The following is a 20,580-nucleotide window of genomic DNA, read 5'->3' on the forward strand; positions in this document are numbered from 1 at the left end:
CCTTGCTCTTGGATTGGGAGGATCAACATAGTAAAAAAAATCAGTAGCCCTCCTATACACAAAGAATAAAGAAGCTGAGAGGGAAACCAGAGAAACATCATCTTTCACAATAGCTACAAATCATATAAAATATCTGGGGGTAACACTAACAAAGGATGTGAAAGACGTACTTGAACTTTAAGTCTCTGAAGAAAGAAATTGAAGAAGATACCAGAAAATGGAAAGAATCCCATGCTCTTGAATAGGAAGGATCAACATAATAAAAATGGCAATCTTACTGAAGGCAATCTATAGATTCAATGTAATCCCCATCAAAATCCCGACACAATTCTTCACAGATGGTGAAAGAACAACAATAAACTTCATATAGAATAACAAAAAAAAAAACCAGGTTAGCCAAAAAAAAAAAATTCTGTACAATAAAGGAATCGCCGGAGGCATTTCCATCCCTGACATCAAGTTCTATTACATAACTACAGTAATGAAATCAGCTTGGTATCATCTTAAAAACAGAGATGTTGACCAATGAAATCAAATTGAAGATCCGGATATTAATCTACAAACCTATGAACATCTTATTTTTGACAAAGAAGCAAGCAAGATACAATGAAAAAAAGAAAGCATCTTTAACAAATGGTGCTGGCATAACTGCATGTCAACGTGTAAAAGAATGAAAATAGATCCATGTCTGTAACCATGCACAAAACTCAAGTCCAAATGGATTGAGGATCTCAATATAAATCCAACCACACTGAACCTGATAGAGGAGAAAGTGAAAAGTAGCCTTCAATTCATGGGTATAGGAGACCTCTTCCTAAATATAACCCCAGTAGCACAGACAATAAGAGCAACAATAAATAAATAGGACCTCCTGAAACTGAGAAGCTTCTGTAAAGCTAAGGACACAGTCAATAAGACAAAAAGGCAGGCTACTGAATGAGAAAAATTCTTCACCAACCCCATTTCAGACAAAGGATTGATCTCCAAAATTTATAAAGAACTCAAGAAATTAAACATTAAAATTCTAAATAGACCAATTAAAAAGTGGTGTACTGAGCTAAACAGAGAATTCTCAACAGAAGAATCTCAAATAGCCAAAAGATACTTAAGGAAATGTTCAACATATTTAGACATCAGGGAAATGCAAATAAAAACAACTCTGTGATACAATCTTACAAGAGTCAGAATGGAAAAGATCAAAAACACCAGTGATAGCTTATGCTGGAGAGAATAGAAAGTAAGGGAAACACTTATCCACTGCTCTTGGGAATGTAAACTTGAACAACCACTTTGGAAATCAGTATGGTGGTTTCTCACATTATGTAGTAGGGTCATCTGTCTATGTGTTACTTTCACTGGTTAAATAAAAAAAAAACTGCCTTGGCTTTTTGATAGGGCAGTTTTTGGATAGGTGGAATAGACCAAACAGAATGCTGGGAGAAAGAAGTAGAGTCAGACAGAAGACATAAATCTCTGGCCAGAGATGGACGTAGGTTGGAATCTTTCTCCGTAAGCCACAGCCTCGTGGTGATACACAGATTTAACAGAAATGGGTTAATCAAAGTGTGAGATTTAGCCAATAAGAGGCTAGAGCTAATGGGCAAGGCAGTGTTTAAATGAATACAGTTTCTGTGTTATTATTTCCGGGGCTGAGTTAACTGTGTCAGAGCTGGGTGTGATGAAAAGCAGGCCTGCTTGCCTCTCTTACTACTCTCAGAAAATTGGGAATCAACCTACCTGAGGATCCAGAAATACCATTCTTGGGCATATACCCAAAAGATAATCATTCTACCAACACATTGGCCTTAATAATAAAAATCCAAGAGTCACATATAGGGGTTAATGATGAAGATCAGAGAAGCCAAGTCAACTACTATGGAGTATTTTTATTTCTACCAATGTTCAGACCTAAGTCGTGATCCTGTCTTCAAACTGTCTGTCTCTACCAAACCTCAGACTGCGTGACTCCTCAGACTCATCCCACTTTATATTCCTCTCTTTGATCCACAATGTCACTCCTATTTCTTCTCCCTAGTGCTGGGATTAAAGGCATGGGATCCAACAACAGATGGGAACAGAGGCAATGACCTATGTGAGTGTTAGGGTCTCATTTCTCTCTTATCATTGTGTCATATAGCATGATGATCTCAAGTAAATTCCACTTTCCTGAAAATGGTATTATATAATTCTTTTTAAACATAAAAATATTCCATTGTATACATATAGCAAATATTCTTTACATGTTTCATCATCATCACATACCTCCAATTGGTCCGTAACTTGGAATAGTTACGTAATAGTTACATAACTTGGAATAGTGCTGTAATAAATAAAAGTGTGGTGATATTTCTGTAGTGTGCTATTAATATTTATCTGAGAATAAACAGAAAAGTGTTATAAACAGAATTATGTGGTGGGCCCATTATTTTATGAAATTAATGATTTTTATTTTTAATTATTAGACCACAGCTTGATGGGGTTTTATTATGCAGTCCTATAAATACTTTATTTTGATGTTTATTCTGTAGTTCTCTTGCCATTCCCGGACTTTATTATGGCTTTTGTATTTCCATATGAATTTTAGAGTTTTTTTTTTCTTCTTCTGTATAGAGTCATTGAAGTTTTGGCGATAATGCACTGATTCAATAAACCACTTTTGACAACATGGGCAAGAAATAAACCCTTGTTTTCTTAAGGTAGTATAAATACAAAGGATTTGTCTCAGTAGTGTACAGTAATATAACTCAACTAAAACTAGGACTATGGCAGACAAATGCAGAGCGTGTCTGTTCTGTATGTGAGAGATGCCTTTTAATTATTTCATCGGCCTTGTATATTTTTATATATCATTTTTGACATTTATAATTTTAAACATTTCATGTGGACAAATAAACAAATACATCAAATATTTTATCACTTCTTTCATATTTTAGGCTAAAAATACATTTCCCTAAGAGTCAATTATGTTACTAAACCTAGAAAACTTGAGCATGTTGATGGGGACAGACAAAACCCAAGAAGCCTCAACTCTTACACCTGAAAGAACTATAAATATCTAAGCAGTGTTTCTAGTTGAAGAAATAGTTTTGTCCAGGGAAAAGCACATCAATTTGTTATCTAATATCAAATAAGCAGTCTGAAAACACACATACAAGTAACATTACACAACCAAGCAAGCCATGAATTTGAAAGACAAGCAAGGAGGAAAATGTGGAAGAGTGTTAAAGGAGAAAATGTAAGGGAGAGATGATACAATTGTATTATAATATCAAAAATAAAACAAATTTTATAAATGAAATATATATATCCAAACATGTATTGAGAAAGAAACAAAAGGTTTCGAGTTAATCGTGACATTAGATATATCTAAAACTGTTTTATAATTCATGAAATACAGTGCACATTCATCTTGCCTACAAGTTCATCAATTGTTCTACCATCAGAGATTTAATAAGTGTTTTTCAAAGATATATAAGGTACTACTTTCACTGTAGACTTTCTTCTCACACGCATTAAGATGCACTTTCCAGTGTTATGATTTGTTCCAGTGGTACAAACTTGATTCATAAATACAGTTCTTTTGTTTAAGTTTCATACTAATCTCTCATGTCAGCATGGCCTGCTTTTCTTTCCTTTAGTTTTCTAAGTTTTCCATTTTAATTCCTGGAATATTTTTTCCTAATAGTGTGCCAGTCTTGGAAGAAGGCTTCACAGGATTATGAAAATGGTGCTCATTGGAGTGCTTGGTGATACTGATTTGACAGTTCACTATGAATTCTCATACTTTATTCTGTGCCTATTTAAATAGGTTAATCAGTAAGTTCCTCAGAAATTTTGATAACAAGAAAATAGATTGGCGATCACTGAACTGCTTTCTTTAGGGAGATGGAACATATGAGACAAGATGAATTGGCAAAGCAATTTGCTCCTTCTGTGGTTTTGTGGGGGATGATATATTAAGGCTCAGTCCCACAGGAACAGTTTCCCCAAGATGTCTTCTCCTGCTGGTTCACAAGAATAGTCAGTCACCATATTTTATGTCCTGTCTCTTGCAGGCAAAACTGAGAACTTATTAAGCCCCCTCTCTCTTCACATTGAAGGTAAGAGAAGTCTTTTTCCTCCCTTGATATTCAAACTATTGATTCTGTTTGAAAACTGAGGTTCTCGTAAATACATTCTAGGATGTCAGAAATACTTTAGCCCAGGACTCAGTGTTCCTCTGAATTCTCTTCACAGTCTAGTTACTTTCACTTAATATTAATAACCAATCTTTAATAAATGTTAATACAGTAAATGTTTAAAATTGGTAATTTTCAATTTATTAGAAATCTTGTCCTTTTTGGGTCCATCTAATCCTCTTCTGCTAAGTGGATAGTGTTCATAGAATACCTAAAGGAGATACAAAACATGAGAGAAGAAAGTGGCCATTACCCACCTTCATGGGTTTTATACATCAAGTCAAGTGTTTGTAATCCCATGTTTGAATAAGCCCCAAAATATTAGGTTAATATTAGTATTTATATCTTTAAGCAAAAGGAAAAAGAAAATTTTGTGAGATAGACTTCTCAAGGGATTATGCTGTTGAGGTTCTAACTTAGGTCTTCTGAATATTAAATGTATGATCTATTTTTTATGTAACACTAACTAGACACTAGCAGTATGCTGTTCTAATGCATATTAATGGGTTCTCATGAATGTGCATGGAAAACCTTTCTCACATAATTCCTGGTTAATGATGTTGTGCTTTCTGTAGATATAAGACAGAGAGGAACATTTAACTTGTGACACACATCAAACCCATGGTGTTAAATGTATTAAAAATAAATGAGAAAGAATATTTGAGACTAAAGGAATAATAACAGTGTCTGAAGTGTTTCTGTAAAGAAAATATAGCACTGTTTAAAAGACCTAGAATAGATAGAAGTCACATAGAGGCCAGTTTCAGCTAAGCACAAAATTTAATTTCAGAGAATCCTTCCTTCCAATACTTTCAAGAATTAGAATTTTAGTAGATTTATAGTCTATTGAAGATGTCCTTATGTGCTTAAATTTTAATCTTTTCTTAAGTTCATGTATCTGGTGAAAACTACACAAGGTAATTTATGATGTCCCTTTCAACACTAAGAATTCATGGCCTCACATAATTCCCGCGTGAATATTTAATTAATTGTACTATTAAGAAGATACAATTTTGCTGAATTTCAATAACATTCTCAGAACTCATCATTCTAGGATGAATTTCAAAGCCTTCCATTATCAGACAGGTGTTAGGCTACCTTTAGATGTCTGTTTATTGTAAACACCAAAATACTAAATACTTAAGTAATAAAATGTTTTCATAGTGCAGTTCAAGTATAGGATATAAGTTATTTTAATAAGCATACTGAAAAAATTTCACTATGAAATAATCTCAAAATAAAAATAAAATTATAATTTTCCAAAGAATATTTATCTATAAAATGTGCAATTATTATGTATAAATGTATTTATCATTTTTCATGTTGTGATAGACAGATAAAAATATTAATAATGCAGGTGTTTATCTTTGAACCTGCAGATGATTAAGAGATCATGTTTTATAGATTCTGATAGATATTTTACATTACTATCCCTCTTAAATTCCTAATAATACTTTTGACTTATGTATAATTATCATCCACGTATTTCAAGTAAAGAAAATTGAAATTCGGAGAGGTTCCAAATTTCCTGGCATTGTAGTGCTAGTTATAGAATTATACCTGTCCTATTATGCACAATCAGCATGAATTCTGTATTCACACTTAACCCTTCCTCCTTACTCTGTAGTGAAACAGAGTGCTAAGTGTCATGAGAAATTATTTCAAGCATTTTGAAACTCAGAGAAAGAAGAAAAAGGAATGAAGCAATTACCATTCTATACCTTTAAGAATAACATAGAGAGCCATCCATGACTAAGATATATGTGATAGCCGCATTGCTTTCTGCAAATGACATTTCTGCTGAGAAAGGGCATTTGGAAAGAGATTTCTTTAACAGACCTTACTGACTAATGGCTAATAGTAAAGTTAGGTAATTTGAATTAACATTACAGGATACCTTTCTTCAGCCTTCCTAAATATAGATTTAAGAAAAGAAGCAGAAACAGTATTCTTTAGAACTGTCAATATTCATTGAAATTTTGAGGTCACTTTATCTTCTTTGCTTTGCTTTGACGTTTTAGGAAAGGACAATACCCCAGTTTCAATCTCACATTTTCTCTTGGAAAGCAAAGGTCAGTGTGGGAAAGGATACTAGTTATGTCTTCTAAAGCCCTGTGTAAAGTCAAAGAATATTTTTCAAGGGTATTCAGTAGTTTTGTTCATGTTTTTACTGTTAGAATGAAACCTAAGATAAATAAGGTTGTACTGGTGTCATTGCTGTCCTAATTGGATAAGCCTAGATATAACAAAAAAAATGTACACCATTATCTGCATCTTATTTGTACCACTGTCAAATCTAACTTGAACAACACTTTGTCCATGATGACTTCTCTTATAATTCCTTTATTGCTTCTTTCTTTCCTTAAATTTCTATTTTACAATAATCTGTGAATATGACATTGACATGTCACTGAATTATGGACAATGAAATACATACACAAATAAATTAAATCTATAATGAATAAGTATATGAAAGAATAAATTGGAGCAATTCTTTCCGAACACACTTGAATTGATTTGACTAATTAGTTCTGTGATGCTTACTAATGAATTTACTGAAAGAATTTAATTGTTGTTCCATGCCTTCTGAAAATACCTTTGTGTATCCAATACATTTGCTCTGATGCTCTTGCTTAATAATATCTCACTACCAAACTGAAGATAAAAATTAACATGTGGATTTTCGGGAGAACCTATTTCATAAAAATAAAAATTAAAAGATGAAGTATTTACCTGTTGTGCATTTAAATATAGATTTTATTAGTAAAGTAAAATAATTGTCTATAAGGTAAATTAGAAATCTGACAGGTATTTTTCCACTCTGAAGAGAACACCTGTGGATTCAATGACCTGGAAGAACCACTCAGTACTGATGGAGTTTGTGTTCCTGGCTTATCCCAAAGTTCCAGAATTACGTACCCTCTGCTTCACTGGAATCAGCCTGGCTTATGCACTAATCATCTCTGGGAATATCCTCATTGTGGTCTCCATCCAGACAGAATCCCGCCTACATACACCCATGTACTATTTCCTGGGCAGCCTCTCAGGGATAGAACTATGCTACACTGCAGTGGTGGTACCACACATGCTGGTCAACACCCTACAGTCAGAGAACACCATCACTTTGTTGAGCTGTGCTACTCAGATGGTTTTTCTCATTGGACTTGGCAGTGCTGACTGCTTCCTGTTGGCTATCATGGCTTACGACAGATACATTGCCATTTGTCACCCCTTACAGTACCCTCTCATCATGACTGTAACTATTTGCATCCGCTTGGTTGTGGCTTCTGTGGTCATTGGCTTGTTCCTTTCCTTACAGCTTGTGGTCTTCATCTTCTGTCTTCCATTCTGTCAGAACAGGGAAATAGAGCACTTCTTTTGTGATGCACCACCAGTCATGCGACTTGTGTGTGCCAAGAGTCATATCCATGAGCTCTCTGTGCTTGTGGCAGCCACACTAGCCATTGCTGTACCTTTCTTTTTCATTGCTACCACCTATGCCTTGATAGTAACTGCTGTACTCAAACTCCACTCAGCAGCTGGTCGGCGCAGAGCTTTCAACACCTGCTCCTCTCACCTCACTGTGGTGCTCCTGCAGTATGGCTGCTGTGCCTTTATGTACCTGCGCCCCAACTCCAACTACCACCCTAAACAAGATCAATTCATCTCTCTTGTGTACATACTGGGAACCCCATTCCTCAACCCCCTCATCTACACTCTGAGGAACAGTGAGATGAAAGGGGCCATAAGGAAAATTCTTACCAGGAATTATCTCTCCCAGAAACTCATATGATAGGAAAAACCCAATATAACAAAATTTACTCTTAGCTGAATCAAATCCCTGTGTCTCTACAAAAGTATTGTCTCAACTGATGTAGAAATGATGTCCCTAAAAAGTAAGGAACCTAAATTACAAAAATGTTCCATTTATATGGTGACATTCTTTACTATGTGCTAGTTTTAGACTGGGTGATTAGTTTATGTGATTATATGTAGATAAGCACAAAATATTGGTACTAGTAAAGTATATGACATTATATAGATAGATAGATAGTATATAGTAGTTGCTTATTCCATTAGTTTTGGATAAAATGATAAAAATAATGGGCTTGTCTGCAGTCCTTGGGAGTCAGGGAATGTAAACTCATTTAATCCTTATTGACTGCAAGAGGCCATTATCATAAAGACACCTAAAAAGTAAGAAAAGGTACACTGTTTTTTTTTTTAAATGAAAACAAGATTCAGAATAGAATCTATTCCAGGAATGATAGTTTTGATTCAGTTAAAGAAACTTTTAACCAGCAAAATAACACAAAGAGAAATCAGGGAGGGCAGTACCACATGTCTTTTGCATCTCTTGCTTAGTCCTGTACTTTGGAAACCAACTGTTGGCAAGAGAAGGTTGTATCTGTGTGATTTTATAACGAGGTCATTCTTGAGAGAAGTAAACTGTGGTAAGAGGGAGTTTGAGGGTTATCAACCAACAGAAAGCCTCAAGTTATTTACTATAGTATTATATGTAGAAATAACAAACATTACTAATTGAATTTTCTTAAAATGTTTATTAAATACTTTTTTCATTAGGAATGGAATTCAATTTGTATTTATCTGAATGTTCTGGGTACTAGTAATGTTATCATTAAGTGCTTTCAGTGTTCAAGAAATATAGATAAAGCACATATGTTATAACAAATGTCTGAAATATAGATATTTTATGTAAGTTTTCAAAAGTCCTTTCTAGTATTATAATAAAAGACTCTTTCAGTAGAATGATCAAAAGAGTTTACCCAATATTTTCAGATAAATAAGCTTAGTTAATAAGTCTTAAACAATATAATTTCTTCTTAATAAAGGGATGTACTTTACTGCCAGATCTAGGAGGCTGGAAAACTGTTCTAATAGTTGTAAGAGTCAATGCTGTACTGAGGGTTTCTAAAGTGATTTCCTTTCCTTCCTTTTCTGTGTGGAATTGTGTATATAATTTAAGGAGGGAAGATGCTAATTACAAGGTGCTCCATTCTTAGCATCATTTGCAGTTTGGAGCATGGAGTTGTGCTTCATGACACAAAATCTAATCAGGTGAATGTTCCACATGACTTCGAAAGGAATATGCATCTTAAGGATCACAACAGATGGCTGTAACTTTAAATTAGCTAATAGTATATTGTTAGTATATTTTTATTCTTTTTTTTCATGTGGACATTGACTAGTCCCAAACTTGCAATCTGTCTATCTCAGACTTCTGATAATAATATTGCTCAAAACATAAATGGGTTATACTTTTAAGTTAAATGGTATTTAAATTAATGGATAAAATTTATGTTCTGTTTTACATATAGGCAATTCCCACACATATTAATAAAATAGTAAACCCACAAGACACACATACACACAGACACACACACAAACACACATGTATCCCAAAGTCCATTAAAACACACAATCAATCAGAAACTGCAAAATGAAAGACTAGTAAGGGTAAAAAATGAATATAAAACAAGAAGTCATGTAATGCTAGACATAGGTCCTACTTGTTGTGGAAAAATATTCTTCCACACTGTAAAGATTTGTAGCTCATATTGGGTTAATAAAACATTGATTGGCCAGTAGCCAGAGGGATGTATAGATTGGGAAACCAGATTAAAACAATTCTGGAAAGAGGAAAGGCAGAGATCCAGTCATCAGCCAGATGCAAAGGAAGCAAGATAAGAATTCCTTACTGAGAAAAATGTAAAGCTCAATAAAAATCAATAAAAAAAAATTAAAAAAGAATTCCTTACTGAAAGAAGGTACCGAGCCATGAGACTAAACATAGACAAGATTTATGAGTAAATTTGAGTTGTGAAAGCTAGTTAGTAATAAGCCTGAGCAATATGCCAAACAGTTTATAATTAATATAAGCCTCTATATATTTATTTGGTAGTAAATGGCTGTGAGACTGGGCAGAATAGAAACTTCTGTCGACATCTATTATTAAATGTAGTAAATATAACCTATGAGCCTCCTTTAGAGATAACTAAATACTTTGCAAATCAATATCAATTGGAGATTTTTTTCTTAGTTAGGGATAGGAGTCTATTTTATTCTCAGCATTAGGACCCCATCTGCTTGATTATGTGGGCTCTGTACATGCTACCACAATCTCTCTAGTTTCATATGTACATTAGTTTGGTTGCTTCAGAAAGACCATATTTTTCTTGGAGCAATTTATCTCTTTTTTCTTTTACAGCTTTTCTTCATCCTCTTTCACAGAATTTTCTGAGACCTAAAAGGAGAGAATTCTTGAAGTCATCCATTTTAGATAGAACTGAGCATTCCTAAGTCTTTCAATCCTTGCATATTACATAGCTGTGGGTCTCTGTATTGTTGAAGGAGCGGCAGGGCTGCGTCCCCCGCACCCAGCCGACCGCATGGCTAGCTTATGCCCAGAAATAATTACACGGAAAATGTATTCTTTTAAACACTGCCTGACCCATTAGTTCCAGCCTCTCATTGGCTAGCTCTTACATATTGTTCTAACCCATTTCTAATATTCTGTGTAGCCCATGAGATGGCTTACCAGGGAGAATCTTAACCTGCATCTGTCTGGAATGGGAAAATCATGGCGACTCTTTGACTCAGCTTCTTTCTCCCAGCATCCTCTTCTGTTTACTCCACCCACCTAAGGGTTGGCCTATTAAGGGGGCCTAGGCAGTTTCTTTATTAGTAAGAAATTACTCCCACATCACTGTATCAGTTGCAACATACTACAAGAGGAAGTTTCTCTGGTGATGGCTGATCAAGACTTATAAACAAGTACAGCAGAACATCAGTAGGACTTACTGGCTTTGCTACCTTACCAGAATAGTATTTGTTTTTTTTTTTCTAGGCCTATGAAATAATCATTCTCAGGTTTTTAACTACCTGAACAATGCCAGGAATGAGTTTAATTTTATGGAATAGGCCTTTAATCCAACCAAAGAGTACTTAGTCTTACATTTATGCCACTATTGCTCAAGCATATCATGCAGGCAGGTCACCACTGAAGATCATAAGGTTTGTAAGTGGGTTCGTAATTACCTCTCTTCCCTTGTAGTATGCAGAGTATATTTCAGTACACTGAACATAAAGTTAGGAGGTAACATAATTGCTGAAGACAACTTTTACATAACACATTGAGCACGGAGAATTCAAGTTGATGTCTAACTAAAGTTGTCAGCACTCCCATTTCCCCACCATCTCTCCATAATTAAATATTCTATTTCCTTTTATAGGGAAATAGCTCACCTACTCATTTACTCTATATCTAATCTCTTTGGTTATAACAACTGAAGCATGCTGATAGAATGATTAATATCTAAGATCCACCAGTAAGAGAAAATATACAATATTTGTCTATTGAAACCCATGTTACTTCACCCTGGAAGATTGTTTTTCTAGCTGTGTTCATTTACTTGTGAATTTTATAATTTTAGGGATAAATTTACAAAATTTAAAAATTCATGTTCTATTTTAAATTAATTCACACATAGTCAAAATTCATTCCAATGAATGTTTTTGTGTATTTCTTTGTATATGTATGTTTGGGAGTATTAATATAAAGATGTGTTTGTGTATGTTTCATTGTATGTGTATGTTTGGGCAATAAACACATGCACATATTTTAAATGTGAATTGCTCATGAGACCACACATAATTTGATACGCTTTATTGTAATTATTCTTAAAAATATTATTTATGATTACATAGATGTATATTATGTATTTCAATCAAATCCATGTCCCATATTCATCTATTACTTCCATATATTAGAAACAAAAGACTGTCGTAATTAACTTCAAGAAGGCACATTCTTTTGTTTTATTGCTTTTGGAAAGGAATAACTGTAACCATTATTTTATCCCTGTCCCACACTGTGCATTTGACACAAACTGAAGGGAAAGAAGAAGAGAAGATATAAGGTCAGAAAGAAAACAAGGAGAATGAGAATGATGATGACTTGGTGATAAATACCAGTGATGAAGACTAATTGTGTTGGTAGTGGTTGTTATCTAGCAGTAGAGGTTATGTTACCTAATGGCCATTTCAATGGAGGGGATAATGGTGGTTGTATTGAGGTGATAATAACTATAGTGATGGTGATGATGATCACGATCCTGAATGATATTGATAACTAATACATATGATGATTTTATACTATGGTTTCTTTCTTTCTTTACAAACCCTTCAGAAGGAGGAAATTACTTATCAATTTATAGATATTGGGGCTGATAGAGATAGAAAGCATAAAATTCTCCAAGGAAATAATCTAGTAAAAGGGTTAGTCAGAACTAGAACCAGGCAGAGGCACCTATGCACATGCATCTCATCATTCTTTTGGCTCTATTTTGTTCTTTGAAGTACAGCAAGAAGTCTATGTTGTTTGAATGTCAAAAACATGACAGACGACCAACCAGTGGGATGGTAACATATGAGGTCATAATTTACTCAGAATCAAGATACTGAGGATATATATCATAGTGAAAACTGAGTTCTTTCAGAGTAAGGTGCAAAGTCACGGAAAAATTTGAGGAGAGATAGGTTTCCAGGGTTTCATTTTAATATACCTATCTTACAACAGAAAGCAAATTTTCTAATTTAGAGGAATAATTAATTTGCCTCCCATTATCACATTGACATCAAGTACTAATGTTCAGATGTTTTTGAAAGATTAAACAATGGAAATTTATGTGTTCTGAGTATGAGGTCAATGAATGGCAATATTTCATTTAATGAAATGAGGAAGCCTGTAGAGAATGCAGTAGAGAAAACTAAAAAATATGTCTTTTTTTTGGTGAGAGCCACATGTAGTCTTCAATGATTCAAAAAGAAGAAAGTGCATTTGATTCTTTGTGTGTATTGTGTTTGTAAACTTTGGTACATTTAGATCAAGTGGGCATAAGGAAAGTTAGGACTTCAGAAATCAATTCAGAAATCATCAGCACATTGTTCATATTTAAATATTCCTCTCCTATAATTAATAAATTATAATATACTGGAATTTTTGTTCTTGCCATGCAATACTTGAGGAAAATGAATTTATATGTATCCCAAATATGTATATGTATCCCAAATATTTTTTGTATAAGTTAAATATATGCAATAAAGTTTATTTTTAAAAATAAAAGAAAGGGGACCCTCCCATCTTTTCAGTGCCACCCTCTCTCTCCTTTAGTGAGTCCATGTCTTCATTCTGGACTCAAATGACAAGACACCCCAGAGTTCTCTCCATTCAGGACTTTAGTTTTTCTGCCTTCAATGACATTTTAAAGTAACCCATTTTGTGTCAGCATTTTTAACACATGCTAAATGATCAAATGTACATGGAATTGATTAATCATTTGAACAGGCAACAATGTTTTTAGCCTTAACAGTATTTGCTTGTTGTTTCGACCATTAGTTCTTTTGAAAGCATTTTAATTCAAATATAAATACATAATTTCCTCCTTCCTTTCATTAACCCCTTCCAAGACTTCTCACTCCACCATCTTTCATACTCCCCACTTTCAAACTGATAGCTTCTTTTTATTCGTCATTATTTTACATACCAACCACATTCTCCCTATCCGCTCCCCCTTCTCCCTTCCCTCACCTCGTTTCTACCCCATCCCCATCCACTCCTCCTCTGTCTCTACTAGATAAGTTAAGCCCTCCAATGGAAATCAACAAAGCATGGCATACTAAGTAGAGGCAGGACCAAGTTCTTCAACCCTCCATCAATGATGAACAAGGCATAGAACCACACATAATAGGTTCCAAAGAGCCATTTCATGTATCAGAGACAGGTTCTGGTTCCAATCCTGTGAGCCCCACAAATGACCAAGCTACATAGCTGTCATCCATATGCCAAGGGCCTAGTTCCGGCCCATGCTGGCTCTCTAGATGTCTGTCCAGAGTTCCTATATGTTTGTTAGTTGTCTCTGTGAGCATCCCCACCATGATCTTGACAGCCCCCTTGTTCATATAATCCCTCCATCTTCTCTTCAATAGAACTCCTGGAGTTCATCCCAGTGCTTGATTATGAATCTCTGCATCTACTTCTACCAGGTACTAGACAAAGACTCCATGATGACAATTAGGGTAGTCACTAATATGATTACAAGGGAAAGCCAGTTCACCACTGTTGCTTGGAGTTTTAGCTAGGGTCATCCTTATGGACACCTGGGAGATCCTCTGGAACCAGGTTTCTCCCTAACTCCATAAATAGCCCTATCCTTATAATCACTGACCTGAACATATTTCAGACTACTGTGCTCAGACCTATCTTTGCAATTTACCATGAACTATTCTTAGTTACAAATTTAAATGTGCCATGACTAATTCTAGAGAACTCAAGAAACTGAGAGATTATCAAAGAACCTAAATAAAATAAAAATAAATTTGGCATAGCCTCCCTATGAAATAAAATACCCTTCAGTTGTACATGTTCTGTGATCTTGTATTGATTCTGGATTAGTCATTAGCATGGATGTAAAAGTAAATCATTTTTGCTTGCATATATTTGAGAGACATTTTCTTTTAGGGGTATATTTGAAATGTTGATATCTAGTTTCATGAAGGAGCTTTTGCTTTGCCCTACCCCTGTCTTAAAACAGTTTACATCTACAAGTTTTTATGGATAATAGGAAAATTCTAAACAAAGAAGAATAGATTCAGGGTTTTTGTTTTTAAAAAATGGGAAATGCTGTGGGATAATGCTCTTGTTTAAGAAAGGACTGATTGGCCAAAAGCCGGGGGGGGGGGGGAGTATAAGCAGGGCAACAAGACTAGAAGAATTCTAGGAAGAGGAAATGCAGAGATGCAGTCATCAGCCTGATGCAGAAGAAGATGAGAATGCCTTACTGAAAAAAAGTACCAAGCCATAAGCCTAAACATAGATAAGAATTATGGGTTAATTTAAGTTGTAAGTGCTAGTTAGTAACAGGCCTTGGAAATAGGCTAAATAGATTATAATTAACCAAAGCCTCTGTGTGTTTATTTGGGATTAAACAGCTGCAGGACTGGACAAAACAGACACTTCTGTCTACAAGTAAGTACATGCATTTAAATATGAAAGTAGAAAGAAGATGAAAATAAAGGTGACAAATAAAAGTATAGCTGAGCTAAGAGTTTTGGTATAGTTATCAGTTCTAAAAACCAAAGGAAAAAAAAACTTCAGAGACTAACAACTCAGATATTGGTTCAGGAAAATCACTAAGTGGATAAGAGCCCTTGCTGTGCAAGCTTGAGATACTGTCTTCAATACCATAATTCCCATGAAAAATTGGACATACTGTGCATGTCTATAACCCCAGTGCTCTGGGAGGCAGAGAATAGATGATAACTGGGTTGTAAGATCATAATATAACTCCAGGTTGTTATCAAAATAATGAGGTAGAGACTGATAGAATAGAAAATACTATATGTTCTATGAAATGAGAGACAGAAACAGGTGAGAGAGAGAGAGAGAGAGAGAGAGAGAGAGAGAGAGAGAGAGAGAGAGAGAGAGAGAGAGAGAGAGAGAGAGAGAGAGAATGGAGTGAGAGAAAATAGCTAAAAATTAGCAGAAGAAGCTTGATTAGAAAAGAAAATATATAGAATAAGGAAAAAGTCACCAAACACCAGAAATAATGTTCATGGAAAAATCCTTCATAAATTGCTTTTCACAAATATGTCACAATGCATTTACTTGTAAATATACTGGACTCGTGGAGTCCATATTAATTCAACATCTTCTATCATAGATAACAAAGCCCACTTAGGTACTTCTTTACAGACTTGACAATAGCAATCACCATATACCAGAGTCACAACTAAGACATTAGATCTGCAGAACAGACCAGTGTTGTATAAGTGCACAAAACTTCAAAGTTAAAGAAGGCTGGAGTATTTGCTTTCAGGAGTTCTCATGAGTTTTCATAGTGGAATGTAACAACAGCAAGTCCCTGTTGGGTTTAAGACAGACATTAAAGATACCTGCCTTGAAATCCAAGGCAGCAATTTTTTATAGTGGCCACATAGAAGAAATTATTTAACTTTTGTCTTTCTGCAGTTGCATGAAGGTTAAGCGGTTCCATTAGGGATATACGTCTTCTTGACAGACTCATTAGTTCTCAAGAGATCCCATTAAGGACATTCAAAAATGTCACTAGATGAGGCAAAATAGGACTCAGTAATTATATCATAATATACTTTATATTGCTGAGAAAATGATAGGCCTTCCCAGTCATGACTTAAATTTGAATGATTCCATGATAGTATGGTTTGGATAGATATCCTTTTCACTCATTTCTATCCCAGACACCAATTTTTAGAAACCTTTTTTTGCCTGAGTGTCAACATATAAAGAACACTTTCTACTGTCTTGTGAATCTTGTGAAGGCATCATATAATGTCTCCTTCTCTCTGTATGAGGCTGACCAAAAACTTTGTGGACCCTCATTATACCATCTGCTGTAAGAAGATTAAAGAAATATCTCTGAGGGAACTCCCAAAGTCATCTGTGGCAGCAACATCTTAGCAGCAAAGCTCACTTTCTTTTTGGTGAATTTCCTTAGAATTAATTCCTAATGGAATGAAACAAATTTGAAAGTAGTGTCAGAGTATCTAAATGATTTCAATTTCTTGATATTTATTTTCTTTCCTTAAAAGTAAAATTTAAATTTTCATAAAGCTTTAACATTGTTCAATTGAATCCATCGAAACCAAGGCTTAAGTTACTGTATGTGCCTAACAAAAAGACCCACATAATCATTAGACAGAGAAAAGTCACAGTCACCATGGACTAAACTAATTATAAAATAACTTGAGTGTAGAAATAGTTCCTGAGTATGGCATTTGAAAACTTAATTATAGGGTTTAAAATTAGAAAACAAAGACAAATACTGAGCCAGATATATGAGACAATTGAGATAGATATCCTATTGCCTTGAAGAAATTAATATAGTGTAACCAAAATGTTTATTAACTTGCTTTGACAGTAATTAACAACTTTTATAATCAGGACTGCAGCGTACAACGCCTATCTGAGCTCTATGCGCTACCATACAGTTCGTGAGCTTCGGGCAAGGGGTGGTTGAAACACACAAAGATTCACACAGACAGAGAGACAAAGACACAGACTTTATTCACTTGTAAGAAGCCTTTTATTCAATAGCACCATGGAGGCTTATATACCCAACAGTCAAGTGGGCCAACAGGTGAAAACCTTATCCTCTGATACTCAAGGCAAGGCAACACATGCTCGTGAAGCAGAGCTGGTAAACAACTTTGACACAGCTTTCAGTACCTCAAATCAGCAGGAAAACTAAAGATCTCTAGCAGAGAAGCGTGGCTGGAGGCCAGGACTCCAAATGGTCTCAACATCAGGACCACAAGCAGGTCATATAGGCATTCATAATCAACTGTATTCTTTACAAGGTTTGAGTGGACTTTGAAAGCATTCTTGGGGGAGCCATAAAATAATGAGTATGAAAAATGCAAACTTTGGATTTTCAGGGGCTGTAAAAGAATGAAATGGTTTTAGTGGAACACACAGAAAAATGTGCACATTGCAAAGATATTTTAAAAGATTTTGATACTAACCTTGATAAAGATCAGTATCAAATACTCAAAGAGAGTTTTCAAATATACATTCTAATTTACATGACTTTTTAAAGCTGTCACCTGACCTTGAGATTATATGTTCTTCCCCCCCCCCCCCCCACACACACATTAAAGCGGATCTCAAGCTCTGGGCCGTGACCACCACAAAGTTGCCTATCAGATATCACTCATATATAATATACACATATGATTCACAAAAGTAACAAAATTACATTTATGGGGTAGCAGTGAAACAATTTTAGGATGGAGTTACCAGCAACATGAGAAAATAAAGAGTCACAACATTATGAATGTTGAGAAGCACTGCCTTAATCTGTCAAGTGATATTGTGGCAGATGCCAGACTCCCCACACTATGCCAGGTTTTATTCATTAGAATAGCATGTTTTACAAGGTTTGGAATTACTACTGTAATTCCCAAGCCAAGATGTTACAAGGTAACATCCATTTTTTCCTCAGTCTTTGCTTATGCAAAAATACATGTTACTCAGTGTTACCCTTCAACACATTCCAGTCTATGTCTCCTGGGGCAACATTTGATCATTATTGTAGCCAAGATTTCATGAGAAAAATTTTGCAGATCTCTAGGCTCCAAACAAAAACAAAGTAGTAATTTCTTTTACAGTTAACTGAGTATGAAAGCCCATCCAACTTGAGACCCCGTATGTTCCTGAGAGCAACTCCTATTTGGTCATTCAGAAGCACTGCAGTCAGTCTTCCAGTCAAAATCTTTAGCCAGTGTTTGCCAACGCCTTATACATGAGCATTAGCCTTGCCCAAAGGAATGGTTGTCTATGTGTACCCCATGAAATGTGACCTGGAGCCATTCATGTCTGTGAAAGGTCCACTTGGCCATACAAAACCTAATTGGAAATCCTTTCTGAGAATTTTCTTAGAAAGCAACAGTGGAAGCAAGCAATAAAGCTCCATGCATGGAATCAACTGAAAAAAAAAAAAAAAAGAATGGCATGTTTACATCAATTTGCTGTCTTTGTGTGTGTGCCATGTTGCTACCTTGGGTTTCATGTAGAAGACAAAGCTATCTTTGAAGCTTCTCTGAACAAGCTTCCACGTTATTTGGTTTTGATGTGTGCTTGGAATTCATGTGCTATAATACTTTATTTTTTATATTTCTTTAGCTTTTATTCATTTTCTTAGTGAAAGTTCAGCAGAGCAACACAAAGCCTAAGGCGCCTAAGAAGACGCAGCTCTAAAGACCCTCACTCTTCATTTTACAAAACAAGAGATAACAAATAAGCATCCGAAAGGAAAAATCTTACTACCCCCAGCAATGTTACACATTTAAAACATTTGGTATTCACATCCCCGTGACACATTAGAAAGCAAAGCAACGTCACGCATTGTGACAAGTGTGAAGATTGAATTACCAGATAAGAGCATGGAGCTTCAAACTCTGATCTGGCTTGTGGAGGCCTGAAAATGTGAGTCTGTTTCCATATCGACCAGGTCAATGAATTGGAACTTATCTCTGTTCCTTCAAAGTTGCCGTGATTCTACCTCAAATAAAGGTCCAACCTAAATTTAGATGAGAATTCTATTCTCACAATGTTATTGTCAACAGGTGTGCCTAATATCCAGACTTGTATTTCAGGATTGGAGAAGTAGATATTCTTCTACCTCAAACAAATGTCTAAGGATCTGACAAGGGGTCTAGTTTCTTTATGGGGATAACACTGGATTCCACTCAGGAAATGGTTTGCCTTAAAAAATGTCTAAGATTTGAGTGTGACTTGCTTTTTGCTAGCAACAGAATGTTTAACTATGGATGTAGCCAGCAACCTTCAATTGGTATGACTTCTCTGTATCATGTTAATACAGTTTTTTTTTTGTCTTATTCGTACCTTTGGACTTAGGAGTATTTAAAACAATTGGAAATAAAATGCAGGTGAATTTCACTACTCACTGGAATTCCCTCCCAATACTATCCTATATGTTTCTCTGTTTTATTATTTTCTTTCGTGTCGTCACATTCTTTACTAATATTTTCTAAATTCACATGTCTCTACCCTAGCAAGAGATATTTTTGTCTAGGCTGATCCCTGAAAAATGGTGCTGAAATGTTGGGCTGACAGGTGAACCCAAAAATGCACAGAAGTGTGGCCATGTGAAATGTGAACAGGGTGTATGTGAGGGAACCCACAAGAAAATCGCACAAGTACAGAGGTAGTAATGAGCGAAAAAAATAAAACCAGTCAAAGTGACCTAACTGCTTTCCACCTGAATCATACTGTTTAAGCTAGGCTATTTTGAAAAACACATGTGACAAGGGCCATCACAGGAGGATCCAATAACAACTGGGAGAGCCTCAAGGATACCCAAGAACTGACCAATTAAAAATATGTCCATAGTATGCTTCAACTACATACCTCAAGGACAGATAGGAATGGTCCATTCTTTATTTGCATAACAATATCATGCTTATTGAACTTTACACCCTTTTCTAATCATTTGCTGTCCTCAATTAGGTACAGGTATGCAAATTAGGCGAGAATTGGTGATCTTGCAAGATTATCTATAAAAAGTCCTGTAATCTCTGGAAGGCAGCTTCTCTGGCTGGCACTCCCTGCAGTGAGTGTGCTGGAGGAGTTCTGTGCCTAGGCTCATACTGCACTTTGGAATAAACCTTGCTTTTGCATCCAAGTCCCAATTCCCTGCTGGTTTCTTTAAAGAACAAGAGTCTGGGCATAACATGAGGACTTGGAAATAAATTGTAGATATAAAAAAAGAAAGAGAACGGGCCGGAGCAAATAATCAGAAATAAAACTGTAAATATTTGCAGA

The 20,580-nt window shown here is 35.3% G+C and overlaps 1 protein-coding gene across 1 annotated transcript; it reads left to right on the forward strand.

Annotated features, from left to right (window-relative positions):
- The first annotated feature begins 7,023 nt into the window (after positions 1-7,023).
- LOC126498590 (olfactory receptor 10W1-like) lies at positions 7,024-7,971 on the forward strand. Its single transcript, XM_050137380.1, has one exon. It carries the CDS (start codon positions 7,024-7,026, stop codon positions 7,969-7,971), a length of 948 nt encoding a protein of 315 aa, XP_049993337.1.
- The last annotated feature ends 12,609 nt before the right edge of the window (positions 7,972-20,580 follow it).

This window comes from Alexandromys fortis, unplaced genomic scaffold (assembly GCF_014885135.2).
Source record: "Alexandromys fortis isolate MF-2015 unplaced genomic scaffold, M_Fortis_MF-2015_v1.1 scaffold_3, whole genome shotgun sequence".
In the NCBI taxonomy this organism is placed as follows: domain Eukaryota; kingdom Metazoa; phylum Chordata; class Mammalia; order Rodentia; family Cricetidae; genus Alexandromys; species Alexandromys fortis.